Genomic DNA, 20,213 nt, shown 5'->3' with positions numbered 1-20,213 from the left:
ATTTTGCCCTGAACATTTTGACAGTATGTTTTTCTCCTTCAGTTGCTGATGATATGACTACTCTGTCATGCCACCCAGACACGAGCAATATGGATGATCTTGTAAAAAATATGCATGGCGGCGACGGTGCACTGTGTCACTCTTCCCTGCACTGCACAATTCAACATGGCCTCCACCGAATCCTCGTATCGTATGCATCTCATGCCTCTTTCTGTCTGTTTTGTGACATTTAGCTGCTGCAAAGCATGAATTCATTCTCCAAATAAAGAATAACATTAGGGACAACATTGAACTCTCTAATAAACACAACATTAAGATGTATAAATGCAGGGATGTTTAATTTAATTATATTCAGTTTGTGCTTCCACACTTTATGTGCATTTAAGCAGTGTGCCTAATTAGACCCTTCTTGTTCTTTAGTATATTTGCATTTAGGCAAAAAGCTTTCACATGGGGCATTGTGGTATTAGAATGGCTGACAACAATAAATAATTTACAGTTCAAACCATGTTTCATGTATTGCCATGATTGAATTTGCATCATATGCAAGGCTCGAGACTAAACTTGAACAAGCAGCCTCCCATGCTAAATCTATACCCGAGACCAATCCTTATTAAACCCAGAGGTGGACAGTAGTAGACAGTGGAGAGAGCGCGTATAAAATATGAATGAGTCCGTGCTAATAAGGCTCGGATTGTTTGTCAAATTCTTCCCCACGTCAAGCCGCCAGGGGCAAACACACAACCACAGTATCTTTTCTTCATCCCACAGCTGACCATCGTGGCAGGAAGAACCATATCAAAAGAAACCCTGATAACTTAGCACCCGAAGCAAAGAAAAGAAGAGAATGTACACACTCATGTCTTCATCAAGGGGTATAGTCAGCTTGGAAAGCTTTAGCTTCAACTCCTATTTCCAGAAAGTGTTTTATAAAATATTAGCGAAAATGATCCAGAACAGTCTCACGCCTCCGTGTGCAGCTGATTAATACGGCAACAAAGAGACTGACAAAGCCTTCTAGTCTTCAAAGATTAACTCCGAGGATCACAGACACAGCGGTATTATTTTTCTCCTTTGACTCTTTTGGGTTGGTGTTATTTTAACCACCCTTGTCAGAGTGGGTGCTAACATGGAGCAGCGACATGCCACACAGGCGGGCTTAAAATCCATTATCAGAGTCAGTCCCTCAAGGCTGTCTGGTGCTCTTAAGACAGTCCAAATGCATTTTGCAAAGAAATAAATTCCAGTCAGAGTCGGTGCTGAAGTTTCTGGATACACTGCTTATTCCATGTTTTGCCTTTGTTCCCTTTTCTGCTGCTGCTGAGCCACAGAGGATGACAGGCGGCTTATTCTTGCGCTCGCTAACCTCAGCTTATAACAACAGCTGTTGTTAGTGCAGGTTAGCAGTTTTAGACAGGTAATGTTCTTCTGCCTTCCTTTTTCATCAAACACGGATTGCTCATGTTATACATTACAGTCGCAGTTTGCTAGGTAAAACTGTGCAGATATGAAAGATATGGAAGTTGAGTCTTGTTAAGCATGTACAAATATCTCTGTGAAAATAAATGTTCATAAAAAGCTACTTCAGAAAACAGCTCATTTAGCTGTTTAGATCATTTCTCCAAACTGTAGGTGTGGCAGATCATGACTGATTTCTCCCTTGTTGTGATTTCTTTTTTCCTCATCCCAAATAAAAAAAAAAAACCTTAAAGGGATATTCCGGCGTAAATTGAATCCATTGTCTAACACACCGTGACACTGAGTAAGACCCCCCCTCGAGAGATCAAATCTTCCGACAGCTAGCTTGTGTAGTTTTAGCAACCTTAGAAAAGACCGCACGATAACAATACACTGCAGTCTACGCCTCCACCAAGAAACCGCCATCAAAAAGCAACTCATAGTCACAAATAATGCTCAGAACAGCATCAAACTTCAGGAACAGTACAAATAGGGTCCCAGCACATAGTTCGAGGCATCAAACATCTGCTAGCTTTGCCAGACTTCTATTGAAAAGACAACACAACTCATCACTCTCCTGCAGCAGCTTGCTCGTTGTGGGGAAGCCCTGACGAGTCGATTACCGAGTGCAGTAGAGTTGTGCAGCTCAAAGATGAAAATGTATGATTATTACTCCATGGAAATGCAATCAAAGTTCTTATATGTCTTGCCTACCAGTTGATAACAGTTATTATCGAGAGCTGACAGGGAAAAGAACGGAATTGAGCATTTCTAACTGCACTCGGTTATCGACTCGTCAAGGCTTCCCCACAGCGAGCAAGCTGCTGGAGGAGAGTGAGTTGTTTCTGCACTATGTAACTTCAGTTAGTAGGATCACAGCACAGCAAATTTCAAGACATAACACTGTTACGACACACTGACATTTGTTTTTAGTTAGCACCCACTGTACGTGGGACAAATTGTTACAGACCCAGGATTAGAATTTACAGCAGTTTTGTTGTAGTCAGAAACTGAAGGGGGGCGCCAAATCACACAAAATGACAATTTCTACATAATGTTGAAACTACTTTTTTTTATAAATACTTTTTAAATGCTTACTGTTATGGACATTAGACCATATAACCAGTGTTGGGCATGTTACTTTTAAAAAGTAATTAGTTATAGTTACTAGTTACTTCTCCCAGAAAGTAACTGAGTTAGCAACTGAATTACTCCACTATAAAAGTAACTAGTTACCAGGGAAAGTAACTATTGCGTTACTTTTTTTTTCTCCCCCTTTTGAGCTCGGCATTCATTTTAGCGTACTCGGCATCTATGTATTTAGAAAATGTCTCTCTGCATGGCGGACCAGCACCTGCTCTCCCCGGTATTTTGTCAATGAGTGTTCGGAAGGATGATGATAACGGGAGCATGTTCTCAACAACATACCTGCATATCATTGCATTCAGTTCAGTCTGTGTCACACGTTTTTGTGAAGCTGGAACAGAAAAATCCAGCTTTAGCTGCTTGGACGGCTCTGTGTCCTTCTTTGTTAGCGGAGCTCACGTTAGCCACACCTGGCCTGCTGTCATCATCAACAGTGTCAGCAACGGTGTTTTTGGCCACTAGTGTTGTAGAAGCGTGTGCCGCTGAGAGATGCTTCATTAGATCAGAGTTGCTTACAACGGACGTGGACAAACACTTCGCTCTGGGACATAATGTACACTTCACATGTAAGTTCTTGCCTTTTACCTCAAGGAGATTAAAGCAGTGTCTGTACTTCCACTTTGAAAACGTTAACTTTCCCTCTGGACTTGCCATTGCTGCAGCTTACCTCTGCTAGTGTGTGTGTGTGTGAGGCTGCTGAGTGCGCGTGTGATTTGTGTGTAAACTGAACTCTGCCTGTGATTGGCTTACAAACTCTTACTCTACCTTAGCCAATCATCATCACTTATGCGGTTGTCTCACCCCTCCCTCCTCCCTCACTGAAGAGAAAAAAAAACAGCTTTGCAGCTCCGGACGACAACAGCTTCAATGAGCAGCTTCAGTTTATAATGCGCCACATTTAATAGTTGGTAACGGCTTTGTAACGATGGCAATAGTAATTACTGAAAAAACTGAAAAAAGTATCGCCGTTTGTAACGCCATTTATTTTATCGCCGTTATTCCCATCGCTGCATATAACGCATAAACAAAAAGCTATTGCAGATTCAGGTATCGTGTGACTTTCATCAGGAAGTCTCACTGAGAAGAAAATGATGTTTTAATATCTCAAACTGGAGTAAATGATTAAATTTTTTTGTTACTCTTCCATTTGTTAGTAGCATTTTAATACAAAAAAGAAAAAAGAGTTCTATGCGCTGACATATTTTTATTGCCAACCTATACATGGATAGAGGACAGAGTCGGGCTGTACTCTTACATAAAGCACAATACAATTCCGTACTGTTGCAGTAGAGATACTACAGACACTGTAGATCAAAATGCTGGGAACATGATATGTATCTTATCCGGAGGCTCCTTTACTTTCCATTTTTGTATCTCAAGCTCAAGAAGAAGAAAAAATACCAGTAATCCACCATAGTTTTTACAGTATATCTTTCTTTCATGAATCTCTCTTCTTCATACAGTGGAAAAAGATAAAAAAACAAAAAAAAACTCTGAATCACACAAGGTCCCTGTCTGCTGCATTAAAGGTAAATTCTCAGAACAGAAATCCAGAGGCCACTTTTAACTATGCTGCAACACGACAGTAGAGAAGTGTGGAGAAGTGCATCGGGCAGATGTGGGCTGTCTGAGCAGCAACACTCTAGCATTCACCCAGCGGTGCAGAATGAATGGTCAAATTTCTCGTTGAACCTGTGGTCAATGTGCCGTGTCATCCACTGTGTTTGTGCGAGAAAGGGGTATTACTGATGCACTCGGTAAATTCTCCCGGGGCTGCTTGGTGAAGTTCAAAACTCTGTAAACATGGATTTTTCTGGTAGCTCCCTCTTTTTTAAAGCTTAAGTTTGACAACTGCGGCACTCTTGTTGTTTCTATGCTGTTAGGAAATGGTGTAATGTTTGTCTTTATGGCATGTTGTTGTATCCTGCCTCAGTATCTGTCTTCCTAATGAAAGTACTCAGAGGCAGAGCAGATGGTGGGATATTACTGGAATATCGTTCATCAGTTGATGTTCCTTTTGGGACGTCTCTGGTAAAGTCGCTTGAACGCAGCGTTGGCGGAGATGTATGTTTTATTGTCGCCCACCAATCCGAAAGTTTAAACTTGGCCCGTCAAACTCCGGGAATTTATAACCGTTTAGCGAAGACGGATACTGTTGTCACCAATCTCATTTTAAGGGCCGCTTACATACTCTCTCAGAATTTGAGAGTTTATTAAAATGTGTGACACACTCCAAAAGTCAGGAATTAAAAGATGAGTTGTCAGTGTGGAGCCAGATTTCTGCTCGGTTGCCTCTGGTTTGCATAAAGAGTCAGCAGGGAGGGAAAAAATTGGAAAACTCCACCCAAACAAAAGTTCTGTGCGAACCAGCATCGCCCTAATCCCTCTACCCACAATCCACTGTATGTCCCCACAGTCGTGTGTTCCTGTGAACCAAGCGTTATGACTCCCTCTGCTCTGCTGCACAGCACAGCTCAGTTTACCTCATTACCATTGAATTTCAATGCTGCATGGTTTAAAGCAAACTCTAATAATTCTTTCATCCTTACAGTGCGCCACTGTTGGTTAAATGCCGGATCAAGTGTGTCATTTAGTGTACCGCAGAGATCCAAATAACACTGCTGGAGCCAGGGGTGGAAGTTAAGAGCTGTGCACATTGGAATACAGTTCAGTAGGGCCTTTAGGGGGAAATATTAGCAAGTGTGTGCGGCATAATAGTAAAAACCAAGACACATCATTTTTATACATTCACTTTATCTAGTCTAATATGCACAGTCACTGAAGCATTAAGCAGACATCTGCAGCAGCGCTTCAGTTTTCGTACCATAAACGCTGTGCATTAATGCATCAGAGTCTACCAGTAAAACAGAACACTTGCAGTCCTACCGGGTTCAGTATATTAAATGTTATTTGACAAGATAAGTTTCTGAATTTGAATTTAGTTAATTCGACATGGCACGGGTCCAAACCCAGCCTGAGCAAACGCAGAATGGATTAGGAAAGATTATTAAATCATTTCCAACTAACAGGTTAGATACCTGGCGAAAGATTAGCTTTTCAATTTCCTCTCCCTTCTTGTAATTTAATAAACATAGGTGGATAGATAGTATCTGTTTTTCTTCTTTGTGGCAAGACTGAGATATGAAGAGGAGCAGAAAATATTTATTGCTCACCTGTTACAGTAAACTGTCGCATATTGCTGCTATTTTTTGTAATAACCTTCAGTGAAATCTGACTGCTGGTGCATTTATTATTATTTATCCCTCCCTCTCTCTATATATATTTATATATATATGGAAAATCTATAGACTGTTTAGATTTTATTGATTAAAATAATCCAATCAAACTAACAACTTTTACTCAATATGTTAAAGTCATGGTTTGGGTTTTTGGTTAATTTATTGTTACCTGTTTTATTTTGTAAGGTTCATCCTCATGTGTCATGTTGTTTTCCCTCCCTTGTGACTGTCCCGATTAGTTTCACCTGTCCCTGATTATCCTCCTGTGTATTTGGTCCGCCTCTATTTGTCTGTTTTCCCGCCATGTTCCCTCCTCACCTGTGTTCATTCAGTCATCACTCCCTGTGTCTTCCCTCTCTCAGTTTGTGTGTTCTGTTTCCAGACGTCAGTCCTGTGCTCCTTGTGTTCCTCGTGTTCCCGCCTGTTTACCAAGTGCTTCTTTGGTTTGTACTTGATTTAGTTTTTGTTGTTTTGCGCGTCTTTAGTTCTCCAAATTTGCCCCTGCCGGCCTCCTTGTGTTTTTTACGCCACCTGCCTTTTTTGCTTGTTGCATTTTGTAACTTTAGATCCTGGTCCGAACGAAAAAAAAACGCTTTGTTTTTGAAGCTCGCCTTTTTAATTTCTTTTCAACCTGCCCGCCTTCTGAGTGGGTTCACCTTCTCTGCTCCGGCGTGACAGACAACACTACTAAAAACTAAGCATTTGTCCAGTAAAAGCGTTATGTGCTGTGTTTTCTTTCCTGACATAAATAAACGGCGCTCATGGCCTTCATCATCAAAGTAAAGGAGAATAACAGCAGCTCTTAAATGCCTCTGGCAGCAGAGTCTTGTGGAGTCTCTGGGCAGAGCCATGCTTCACACTTACAGCCATCTATTGTATTGTCACCAATATAGGAAAGGTGGAGAAATGGAGACAACATGGCTGTTACTGCAGCATTAAATGGACTCGAATGGATTTGCTGAGCACATAAATGCAGATTTGATTCTCACTGTGTCGAGATGAGGAAGGTGAATACTCCAGATGAAATCATCCTGTTAGAAACCGGAGCCGTTGTGACACGGAACAAGGCGCTATGTTTTGTTTTAGTTTTTTTATTCATCCATATGCGCCATTCTGTATGTTTGCATGAACCATCTGCACAAAAACATAAGAGGATCATCATCAAAAGTGACAAAACTGACTCAATCTTGAATAGCAGCGTCTATTTTTCGCGGTTTGGGCGACACCGTTTCCCTCCACAGCGAAGAGAAGACTGTGAAGATGAAGTATGAATATCGCATGAATATAACAGCTGGGTGGAGACTCTGTATTTCTCACCGGGGACTGTTTCGCACCCTCGCATGTTTGTTTTTTTTTTCGCTCTTGCAGCAATAAAACCGTTGTGCCTAATTCAACTCATCGGAGCAACAGTGGAGCTGCAGGGCATGCATCTTTGCCACCTCCAAACCAGATTAGGCTGTCAAATATGCTTTTAGAGTATTTGATTTTTTTTTTTCTCCCCGCACCTGTCAGGGTGATTAAGAGCTGTGCAGTTTCAAATTATTATTATTATTTTTTTTTGCTGTATGTGTTATGAGACTCGGCACACATCTATCTTGTGTTTTTCTTTTTCCCACTGAAAAGCTTCTCTCTACTCTTTGCTGATGTTAATTTCCAAAGGTCTCTCTGGGACCATGTATAAATCCTTGATCACTGACTGTTGACACTTTTCTCACCATTTTTTTTTTTTTTTTTGCCCTGAAATGTGTGATGTGCGAACATCTGGCATCCTAATTTTGACAAGATCATTAGGAGACAGAGTTCTCAACAGATTATGCTCGGTTCCTGATTAAAGCAGGGACACTAATGGCCAATTAGGAAAATGAATAGCAGTCATTCAGAGCGGGTGAGCTTTAATTCGCAGGGGGCAGTATACATGTGTAATGTTTAGGGAGATGTATGCGCAGTTATAATAGATACTTAGGTTTTGTTTTTGTTTTTTTTTCATTCATCTTTGTTTCTTTAAACCCGCTTACCTTGTATTTTTAATTGCTCCAAGTATATAGAGGAGTGAAATACAATCTCTCTCTGGCACTTAATGGTGTCATTAAAATTCTCGTTTGTAATTGGCCCCTGAGAATACACAGTCAACCCCTCTGAGTTTTACATCGCTGTTATATGCCTAAACTCGGGGATACAGCAGACACGAAGGTGCGAAAGAGACAAAAAGATACCATGTAAACAGCCGATCTGTCATATTTAATGTAATAGTTTGGGTTATTAATTGTATTTGAATGGACTTGCTAGTCTGTAGGCACAGACGCATCCACGCTCCTCTCTAATGTGCTCGTTTTCTCACTTCTTTTAAATATTTAATGTATTCAGTGATATGTTATAACTCATTTGTCTAATGTTTCTGAAGGTATTTGTAATTAGTGATCGGCTGCCGAGCTGGTAATTATAGTGGCAAGGCTGCAGTCAATAAAGTTGCCTTGTGTTTCTCCAACAAGCGTTGGGCTTTATGGAGCGCACTCGCTGAATCACAGCAGACGGACTGACTGAGAGCGTTTATCTGAAATGCAAATTCAACCCCCCTTCCCCAGCTCTCTCGTGTCTTCGGAGAGTTGTCCGAGCAGAAAGAGCAAGTAGCTGGTGGGCAGCGCTAATGGCTAACCTTAAGTCCTTTTAATTCAAGCGTGGACTGCTGCATGACAATTCTGAATTACGGACACCTATTCCCACAGCTCCGCCGCAGTGTGATGAATGGCCCCAATCTCATTCTGGTGGGGAAGTAAGCATTACATTCATGAGATACAGTAAATGGATCTGATACAAGACAGCTTCCCATTGAATGTCGAACATATGGGACTCTGTACGGACCGCATGTGTGAACAATGCACGGCGCTGATTGCACATCTATCCTTTTTTTGCAGTGTTTGGCAGCAGTTTCTCCAAAAGAGAGATCAAAAAAAGGCCCATCGCTCAATTTGTTTTGTAAGATTTGAAAAAAAAAACGTCTACATCCTGGAGAAAGCCGACGTAAACTCATTTTCTGGATTCATTTGGATCCTTTGTGTGAAAACTTCATGCGTTCAATCTCATGAGATAGTGATCTTAATATGGCATCGTGATCCGGCCATTAGGAGGAGGCCAATTATGAGAAAGAAATCTCATAATTAGAGGAAAGGAACAAGTTGATTACTCAGTTGAGTCAGTACTGGTGTGGGATTTCAAATCATGCTGTTCTTAGTGAAACTCATGGTAACATCAAACTGAGGCAGCAATGAACAATCATCTTTAGTATTGATTAATGTGTTTTGATTGGTTGATTACTTGTTTTGTCTTTAAAAATCTCAATTAATCAGAGGCCAAAGTGAAGTCTTCAAATAGCTACTTTTGTTGAACCAACAGTCCCAAACCCAAAGACTCTTTACAACCACAAATCGCAAAGAGCAGTTGCAAATCCTCACATTTAAGAAAATCAAACCAGCAAATGTTTGACATGTTTGCCAGTAAAATCAAATAGATGGCAGTAATCGATTTATCAGCTAATCAGCTGTGCATCAAATAGGCCCATGACCTTTCACCCCTCCTTTGACAACATCCAAATCGGCATACAAATATTTTCTTAATTGCTTTGGCATTTGTTAGTGTATAAACATAGAGGGGGAAAACATCCCTGAGGTGAAAAATGAAGTCGGAGATGAGCATGAGGGTTCTACCAAAAGTCGACACACATCATGTTTTAGGGCTTAAGATTGCACCCTGAGCTCCTCCACCTCTTCTTCTTCTCTCTCCAGCTTGTTTTCTTGGCTGCATGAGAGCATCTGAGACTTTTAGATGTTTTCAGACACAGTGGCGTGCTTTCCAGTTTCCCAGATTTTATTGCTGATGAGACGTTCTGAAATGAATGGAGAAGGCATAAGAGAACATGCTCGACACAAGTTTTGAGCACCCATCCTCAAAGAAATTTCACTGAAAGTGAAGTATAATTTAGGTCGCCGAAAAGCTGCTTCACAGTATTTAAACAGCCCGTTCTCACTGCCGGGGCGTCAGATACCGCAGCCTGGTCAGTAGCCCTGTGTTTCTAAGATTGACACTGAAGGTAACCCTCGTGTTACGTCACTTCTTGAAGCGCCCCTTTAGTGCAGTAGCATAAAGAGTGAGAAAGTCTGAGTCAGTGTGTGGATGGGTGGGTCATTCACAGATATAGTTAACTTTTGCCTACTTCTTACCAAGTAGTCAATTTTTGCCTTAACTTGACAACATTTATACCATTCCAAAAGTTACATGTGTAACTATGCAAACTGTTATTTTGAAAGTCGAATCGGGTGTTGTATATTAGGTATTGTTGCTAGCTTGACCGTAGGACCTTTTAATTTTGAAAATCCAACCAGATGTTGCTTGTAACATATTAGTCCAAACATGACCATGGAGCAGGGTAGGTGTGAAGCCCCTCGCAGCTTGAAGCTAAAGGCCACTGACCAAGCTGCTAAATTTGACAAATTGGGAGTGAGAACGTGTTGATTTAAGAGACTGTAAAGCAGTGTTTTTGTTTTTGTTTCCTTTGCTGCTGTAACTTTAAATTTATTGACTGAACTAAAATCTAGGTCTACCATCCCTATTTCTCTTTCCCCGGCTTCTGTTAACAGCCTCACACTCTTCTGAACATTGTTGAGCTCCGTCTCAATCCTCCCTTTGTATCTCAGTTTGGCTCGTTTTTATCCCTGACTAGATTTCCCTCCTTAATTTCCCCATCCTGCATTACATAACCTTTTATTGAAAACCACCAAACGAGGCCCTTAATTGGTTTTGTGCCCGAAGGTTTGTTCCCGAGGATCTCAGTTTGTTTATTGCTGATCTCAGGGACCTTGCAGAACACAATGTTCTGACATTCAGGTTCAGTTAGTCGGGTAATACTTTTTTTAGAGGGAGGGTTTCAGCACTGTCCAGTCAAAACAGTGCCGAAGGCCGAGAAAAACAATTTTCACCCATATTTGTATTTTTTTCTATGTTTTTTTTACCTTCCGGCACAGTCTGTGTAAAAATAACATTGTCATTAGTGCGAGTGAAGGTCCCACTCCTGAGCCTTTATTTTGATGGTATACACGACATGTGAGATATGATGTGTTTACTATTAATCACTGACCCCGTCACAAAGTAAAATGCTGGGGGGGATGTGTTGAGATGGACTGCAGATATTGACAATCTGCAAATACAAAGCCAGCAGCAGATTAACTGTTTTGCTTTAGGGTGTGTGTGCACCAACTATACGTTAAAGTGATAAATGGCTGTGGGAGATAAAAGGGGAGATGCTCAACGCCTCCATGTCCAGGAGGCAGAGAAGTTCACTTGCAGTTATGTTACTGAACCTGCAAGAACATAACCTTACCCCTATCCAGTGAATAGGGCTGAAAATGGGAAGTCTTGCCTGTATGTAAGTCAGTCATGTTATCATAAATAGCAAGACAAAGGCTTACACCGAATAACTCAATATGTCTGAATGTGTTTGACCACTGTCAGCAGGGGAAACACTTTATTCTAACATTCACATCACCCCTCTGTTTTGTGTGTTTCAAGATATTCTCACAAGGAAAATAATAAAATTTAACCGTCTGAACTTTAAGCAGCAGTGGACCCCGTTCTATTTTTGCAAGTATCATAAATACATCAGCACCTACATACAACCTTTTTGTACCACACATTATCATACCTCACACACCCACGCCGTACATACTGTAAGGAATGGCAGATGAGTAAGAGGAGCTGTCAGTGGAAGTGGTGAACACTGCTCCGCAAACTGTGAAATAATCTCTCTTACAGCCCTCATTTTAAAACCAACAGAACCGTTACATCAATACCCACAAAGAAGAAATTACAGCTCGCAGAAAAAGTGATGTGTCGGTTGTTAAAAGCGACACATTTTCAGCATGTGGCTGACGCCTGAGTGTGTTAATTAATTGTTGGATTTCAGCCCCAGCAGACAAAACCCATTAAATATTCAAAGATGATTATTTTTTTCCATAATGACAATCAACTGTTCATTGAATCAATTACTGTATGTGCACCCATCTCTACCATTCAAGTGATTGGTAAATAGCTGCTGTTTTCCACCATCTAATGTCTCACTCAGTGGGATACAATATTTAACATGACAATCACACAACCTCGTGGACTCAGATAAGTATGTGGCACACACAGTTCTCTTTCCCACTTTATTTTATCTAAGACAGCATCTACACATCATCTTGATATCACTCTTTGACACTCGGGCCTCTAGTTTGATCTGCATTAACACACACCATTAGTACGGTAGATATAATGTCTGTTCTACAAACACATGTGGTTTATCTACAGTATTAATTTATTACTACTTATTCATGTTCATGTTTCAGTTGGCCTGTAATACTCACTTTCTTTTCAGAATAAAATCATTCTTTGTCAGTACTTGATGTGATGAAATAAAAAAGTAGAACATTGTCAAGAGGTGTAAACATGATACTATATAAAACAATGAAACAACACAGCAATAAAGTATTTAACACATGGCAACATATATAATGTATAATGCCCGGCTCCATTAGATCTGGGTAATGGACACCTTAAAGGTATTATCACACTTATTCTTTGGTCACTTGCCAAAAAAAGAGGAAACTTGTGTCAGGTTGGGGTTTAAAGGGGAAGACTGTGGAAAGGGGAGGTGGACCCAAACGCAGTTACTCACAGGAGGCAAGGGTATGGGGAAACAAAAGGCGAGCTTTAATTTCAAAGCTGAACGATGCAAGAACAAAAGGGAGCAAGACTAAAAGGACAAAGTAACAAAGAAACAGCAAGACAAAGTAGCAACCAAACAAAAAGCAAAGTTCAAATCAAAAATGCAAAACTCAAAGTCCAAAGACACATACCATGGGGAGACTGGAAGGACATGACAGGGACAGGAACATGAGTGTGAGCATGAACGGAGGCAGACAGATACATATAGAATACAATGACCGGACAAGGAGTGAAGGGAACACAGAGACTGAATACACAGACACTGAAGAACAGACGAGGAACAGGTGAGGAGAGAGAGGAGGGAGGAGGCCAGGTGAGGTAACGAGGGGGAGGAGCACAGAGGAGAAAACCAGGAGGGAACAAGACTGACAGACAGAGGGAGACAGAGGGAAGACCACAGGAAAATGTACAGGGAGAACTTAAAGGCACATGGGGCATGAAAATCCAAACATAAAACACAACACAAAATCAGGAATCATGACAACATGAGGTTTAACATTCACTATTGTTAGTAACATTAACATTAGCAAACGACATTAAAGTTAGCCAGCTAGCATTAGCAATGTGAGGTAGCGCCACAAACTTGCAACCGCAGGTGATTCGAACAACAGCGGGGCTGTGACGTTAATTCGATGGTAGATGGGAGATGGAACACCACAATTAGTGGTTTAATGTTATTAATAATTACTTTAAAAAAAAGGAAAAAAAGAGTACTTATAAATGATTAGAACTTGAAAAAAAAGTCAATAAAGTTTCCCATCAGCATTTCGTCTTGTTAAGCTGAGCCAGCAGATCATCAAGTGTAACCTCCTCTGTTTATTTAACGGTCTTATGTTTACATCGTAGCTGGATAATGCATCCCAAATCATGAACAGTAGGCTATTAAGTTATTAAAGTAAAACTATTTTTTTAATTGAGTCCAGCTTTGTTATAAAATCTGTCTGCTGTTGTTCCATTTCTGCCTAATTAGCATTCCTTATGCTCGAGGAAATATAATTCATTAAAAAAATATACACTTCATAAATTAAACGCTGTACTGTAAATTAGCTAATCTGAAGTCATTGGACCCAGTGTTCCCACTCAGACGTCTGTGCAGGATGTGTGTGTGTGCTCAGGTGAATGATTTGTTGGTATACGGACGTTCTGAGCTGATGACAGACCGTTACTGAAAGTCTAAATGTTTCCCCTTTATTAAAAGCTTGTGATATCAGTGAGTTACTGCCGGGTCACAGGCATAACTTTTAATCAATCCAACCTTTACCACTCTCTTCTTCAAGTTTGAGTGCTCTCAAATGTCATTTCAAGGCTCCGAGAGTGAAATTGATACTCCTGCTCCCTTTTGATTTTCTTGAAGACCTCCATGTTTTCTGAACCCTATCAGACAAGATCATTTACATCTTTTACTCTTCCTTCTTTGAGTCTCCCTCTCCGTCTTTCTCAAAATCCCACTGCCCACTTTTCCACTCTCATCTTTGCCATATTACTATCTTTGCCTCCTCGGAAATGACTGATCCTGATTAAAATGCACATGCTGACCTCTGCGCCTGACTTCTCTTCTTCCCTCTCCCTAATTTATGCCTTCTTCCTCACCCTCTCGCTTCATCTCTCTCCCACCACCTCCCCTCTCTCTCTCTCCCTCTCTCTCCTTTCTTGCAGTGTCCTGAGGGGCTGAGGCCAATGAAGGATGGCTCAGGTTGCTATGACTACTCCAGGGGCATTGACTGCACGGATGGCTTCAATGGAGGCTGCGAACAGCTGTGTCTCCAGCAGCTCGTGCCCCTCGAAGATGACCCCAGTTCCAGCAACGTGCTCATGTTTTGCGGGTGAGAATAACTCTGTTAAAAGATTTGAAGGGTGTCTGCGGGCAGGAAATAATGCTTCCTCGCGAAATAAGCTCCATGAGTGATATTCAAATAAGAGTTTTCTTCCTAGGGCAAAATGAGATACGTACATGGGAAATAACCGGCGCAGCTTCGCCATCACCGAATCACGTCTGGATGAGAAGACATCTGTGCGAGATTACATATTAAAAAGCATTGTAACCTCTCCCATAGTTACCATTAACTTGTTGCTTATTAGCAGGCATATTAGTAGCATACTGGCTCTAGATTGGTCATTATGAAGCACTTACTATTCTCAATTCTAAATTGAGGTCTTGCTCATAACTAATTCACCCGTAGTTTGACACTTATTAACCCACACAGGTTCTACTTCTGAATTAGTCATGAGAAGGACCTCACTTTAGAATGAGGGAACATATTCTGAGTTAGAAAAAGACTTACTTGGACACGGTTATTTAAGAATAGACCATATTAATGTAGTGATATTAAGGGAGAATGACTATTCCTGTGCGACTACCACCTTGGAAGGCCCATGAGCAAAGCGCATTAAGATTTTAATTAATTTACGTGCTATCAATAAGCAGTAGTAAGGAGATTATTGAGAGAAAACTCTCATTTTAGAGACCTAGTAGTTGTAGAATGTGGTCAGGTAGAATAAAGGCATTAATAAGTGCTTTAATATGACTAGTAGAAAGACCATAGTACTAATAAGCATGCTGATAAGTGACACCATAATGGTTGATGTGTGTTCCCTAAAACAAAGTGTTACCAAAAACGATTGTTTAATATGAATGTATCCTATCCAGAGATGTTTAACAATATCATCTACTCCTCCAGCCACAATTTTGCTGTATTTTCAGCCCAACTCTGATGGTACGCTGGTATAAATTCTCTCATATATACCTGTGTATAGTTTAAATAGTGCAATTACTATTATTTTATTTATTTATTTATTTATTTATTTATATGCACAATGATAAAACAAGAATTCTGTTTAATAATACAAAGACAAACAATTGTGCAGGAGAGGAAAAGAAACCCAAAGGGCTTATATAAGATCCTCCCCCTCAATACAAAATCACTAAAACAAATCAATCAATAGAAAAAGAAAAGAAAAGAACTGACTAAATATTTAAAATAAATGTAAAAATGAAGTTAAACAAATAAGCCCGCAAAGGAAACTAAGCAAAATAGATTTCAAAACAAATATTCATGAAATGAAAATGAAAAGTACTGAAAAGTACAAATCTATAATAACCCGGGGTATCCCATTTGTCTGCATAGAAGCTTGAACTTTTTAATAAAGGTAATTTAACGCTTAGTCAGGGACCCAAACACAAGACACCGGCAGGTACTTGAAAAAGCTAAAGCCGAGCTTTGTTGACACAGTTTTAATCCAAAATATCAAAATGCAGGCAACCAAAGAGCAGGGGTCCAAAAACTGGCAACAAAAGGGACGGGAACAAAACCAGGTTAAAGAGAGTCCAAGAACTAAGAGGTAAGAACAAACTAAGATCAAACCAAAGAAGTAAACACTGTATCAGAGATACAGGAGACATAGACGAACCAACAAAAATTGAGGGAAAAACACAGGCTTAAATACACAGGGACTGATAAATTGAAGGCAGAAGGGTGAGAAAAAAAGACAAAGACAAGAAGGAAGTGGAAAGTAAAACGAGGATATTATCTTCAAAAATCAAACAGGAAGCAACTGATCTAAACCCCAAAACCATCACATCAGGGATTAAACATGGAATCTGGACCATGCTGACTTTCCTTGCAGCACATTATGCTACACATTCACTCTATGGCTGCCCACACATGTTCGCTTGAGCTGGTGCACTGTGGAAGGTTTTTGAGCACTCTTCCTAGAACCACATTGCGTCGCGTGGCATAATAATCTCCAGGAAGTTCATTTGAAAATGGTTGCATCAGCTTTCTTTTGTTTTTTCCTCTAAGGGACCAAATGAGTGGTTCACAATCATCGCTAAACCGACACTATTTTTTACCCCCCGATTCACCATGAAGGATGGATCAAGTGTTTCAGGCTTGTTGTGTCATGTCTGTCAGCAGTGTTTCACAGCAGAAATCAAGGAGCAGGCGTCGTCTTCATACGTGCCATCTGCACCGCCTGCTTGCTCCTAACCACCGCCAACACACATTCTTTTTTCTTCTAACATCTGTCGCCTTCGCGGGTGTCAGGCAGGTGTGAGCGACGCAGCAGGGAGGAGGGTTGCAACAGTTCAGTGATTTGAATGTGAAAATGATCATACGCAGGCTCACTCGCAATGGGTAGCAAGTCCAAACCGGAGAAACTGAGATTCAGAGGTTATCGGGGATGTCACTGTTTGAAGTGTGAAGTTGGCTCATTTTCTCATGCGCTTACATACAATCACTTTTCTTTTTGCATCCAGTGGAGTCGCCCCCCCGAGCTCGCCGTTTGAATAGTAGGCAGCTTTAAGGCACTGCTGCCCTGGCTTCACTTTTCAGACTCGGACACTCTGTCTAAAATTTATGCCGCCTATGGTCTCAGGGGCATCTGGCGAATGGATGGAGGCTGGCGAATCTGGAGTGTTTCTAATAAATGCTCAGGGGAAGCGAGTGTCTGGAGACAGAGACAGCGAGGGACATAGAATAAAATAAAATACACAATAACAACTGAGGCAGTCGTCGTGACAGTGGGTATTTCTACTTCAAGGCTGTAGTGTAAAAAAAAAAAAAGTCTGAGAGCTTGGCAGAGTTGGATACTGATCTGGTGAGCAGATGCTGATCTAGTAAATTTAAGCATACCACGCTGTAAGTTGGTTAATTCATCTGAGATTGCTTACCGACTATAAATATACTTATGGTGCGACTTGTGCATACTGATGATAACCGATTCTTCTTTTGATTGATTACTCCTGTCCGGGGCTGCAAATATCAGTAAAAAACTGGACGCCGCAAAAATAAACAGATGACATGCACATAATACAGCATACTGTAAACTGTCATGGCTGGCCTTGTTCTGCGGTGCAGTAAACAGTCCTTGTGTAGAAAGGAAATGATTTCGCCTTCATGCCACACTGCCCCACCAGGTCTGCTCAATTTTCAGAACAGCACTGCCAACAATGCCAGTGTCCTCCTTCCCACTGAGGCGCTGAGACCTGATCAGCCGCATGAGCCCGAACCTCAATGCCAGCCAACTGCAGCAGATATCAACCCTCTCAGTCAGGGAGGATTGTTCAGATAGATAAAGGAGATAGGATAATTGTGACAGACTGAACGGTCTGCTGAATTCCGCACCACCGGTATCTGTTTCCAGCAGAGCGCTTGTGGCCACAATCTCGACAATGACAAGTGAACTGCCTCTCTAATGCACTTTGGCCAAAGCTGCAAAAGTAAGAGCGAGATTGTATAAAAAAGATTTGAATTTCAAACTACAAACCTTGAGTTGTTACTTTTACAAAGCTCGTATAAATTCTGACTGCTGTTGTTTTAGGTTTAGTCTTTAGACGAAATGCGATTTGATCACATTTTTAACTTTTTTTTTTATCCTTCAAACTTTTAGTCTAGTTTTAATTGACTAAAAATGTTTTAGTCAAGTGATAATCAAAAGGTTTATTTTCTTTAAATTCATTCAATTAGGTTAATGAGCCTCTGCATTTAATATGCCTACCTGGCCTCAGAGCTAAGAAATGACATGTAAATATCTCTCCCAAATGAATTCTCAGTGCTGCCATTTTGACAAGTAGGTGGAAATGGATTGAGCATAATTAAAAGCTGCTTGGTCAAATATATAAATAAATCTTACAGCGGCAACGCATGATGCACAATTAGAGACGCCTTTATAAGATATAACACTTAATTTGGCCAACCGGACTGTTAAATTATCCCGGGCGAGTTCTAATGTTGAGTGTAAAGCCTTGCATGTTTCACTCACAGGCATTGAAGCTAGCCAACTGATGTTAGCTGGTGCGTTTACACAGCCAACTTTAACCTCAACGCCGGGCTCACTCGTGTATTATTTCAGGACGGCAAACTGAAAGATTTTTAGCGAAAAGTCAGGCTGAGCCAGCGTGGTTTGCTCTCAAATTTACCACAAGTTGATACAGACAGCTTCCCAGTTACACTGACTTAAATGCGCACCATGTAACTTTGGAAAAGAAACCCCAACTGAGAAAGGAAACTTTAACAAGGCAATAACACAAACTCAGAAATATTTCTGTATCTAAATAATCAAGCGGTCCTCAATTGGTCCCCATAATGTTTGCTGAGGCTACAGAGGTGGCTTCTCAGAAGGGTCCTGTAAATATAAACAAAGTAAAACTGAAATGTGATGACAGTCAGTTCTCTTCTGATTGAAATTTATTCATAAAACACACAACATATTGCACCTTTAACATCAGAAAATACACAGTGTATTTAAGCTTAACGTTAGTTGGCATTGGGACCTACTGTAGAGTTCACTCCGTACTGGCATGAGTAGCAGCGTGGAACGACTTCAAGTGTCTCTTCAGCTTGTTTGTATTCGTCCCACTTAACCTGCAGCCACAGGTGGTCTCTGACTGCAATTTGTTTTCCTTTTTTGCCTAAATGTGTCCACAGATCTAGTCCTGTCTGCCGCCCAACAGCCATCATGTTGTTGTCACTTACTCGCTGTCAGTTTGGGACAGCCTCACCTGGGATTCTGGGAATCTGTCTGCACACGTCAATCAATGACAGGGCTGCATTGTTCACGGCTTGACAGACAGACAAGATGCAATTGTTGGAAAAAGTCATTAATTTTTTGGAATGTCTGATCGCCCACCATGAACAATTTAGTCCCGCCTCGTCTCGTCAATGAATAAAAAAAATATTTTGTTGTTGCTTTTATAATCAAAGGTCTATTTTAGCTCCTCATTGTTTCATCTCAAGGAGTGACAAAAAGATTGTTGACAAACAGTGAACAGTGGCAGACAAATGGAAGAAATGGCATAGATGAGGGCTAAGATATGTGTCTATTAATGTAGTGAAAGCCCATTTTGTTTGTGTTTGTATGTCTCTTCACAGTGTCAGTCATCTAGATTTTTCCCTCTCCTAATGTTTGTGCCTGCAACTACAGCAAGTATTTTATCCACCCCGGCAGGGAAAAAGCCTCACAGACGATATATATTATACATTATATTGACAGCTCTTTTCTCCTCGCCAGGTGTGTGCAGGAGTACAAACTGGCAGGAGATGGCCGCTCCTGCCTCCTGCAGTCAGACAACTGTGAGGGGCCAAAATGCCCAAGGCATGATGTCCACTTCAATGACACCCTGTTTGGTGAGATGCTGCATGGATACAACAACAAAACCCAGCAAGTCAACTTGGGACAGATATTCCAAATGACCTTCCGGTAAATAGTGCACAATCACACACGTTTGCACTTACACTTGCATGAATTCAGAAATGATTTGAATCAAGAATGAAAAGCATATTTTCTTATACCTTTTCTTTAATCTTTATATTTAGAATCTTCTGTTGCAAATCCTTTTTTCTTTCTGTTCTTTTCTCTCTTTTTCGAGAAGCTTTATTTCACTATGTCCATCTACTGGTGTATAGTACGCTAACAACCTCGCTTTGAGACCGGTTCTGCACCTCAACCGCTAAAGATTTTTTTCTGCGTCTCCGAAGACGCATCATCGGGAGCAGCGGTCGCCTTTTATCAGTCGGGGGTTTGCATGAGATATAGACAGGCTTGAGATCTCAGCAGAGCAGCTCTGAGAACCAGCAGTCAGGGTTTTGCCGTCTTGTTGCCGCATCTGTGTTTGCACAG

The 20,213-nt window shown here is 40.9% G+C and overlaps 1 protein-coding gene across 2 annotated transcripts in view; it reads left to right on the top strand.

The window, feature by feature from the left end:
• Positions 1-20,213, top strand: part of astn2 (astrotactin 2) — a 319,763-nt gene that overhangs the window by 199,898 nt on the left and 99,652 nt on the right. For both annotated transcript variants that reach the window (XM_030435507.1, XM_030435505.1), the window contains 2 exons: positions 14,253-14,419; positions 19,605-19,793. In XM_030435507.1, the coding sequence (XP_030291367.1) occupies positions 14,253-14,419; positions 19,605-19,793 (356 nt within the window). The remainder of the gene's footprint in view (positions 1-14,252; positions 14,420-19,604; positions 19,794-20,213) is intronic.

The sequence above is a fragment of the Sparus aurata genome, chromosome 12, assembly GCF_900880675.1.
Source record: "Sparus aurata chromosome 12, fSpaAur1.1, whole genome shotgun sequence".
Taxonomy (NCBI): domain Eukaryota; kingdom Metazoa; phylum Chordata; class Actinopteri; order Spariformes; family Sparidae; genus Sparus; species Sparus aurata.
The sequence above is the reverse complement of the archived record's forward strand: the minus strand, read 5'-3'. Positions and strand labels throughout refer to the sequence as shown.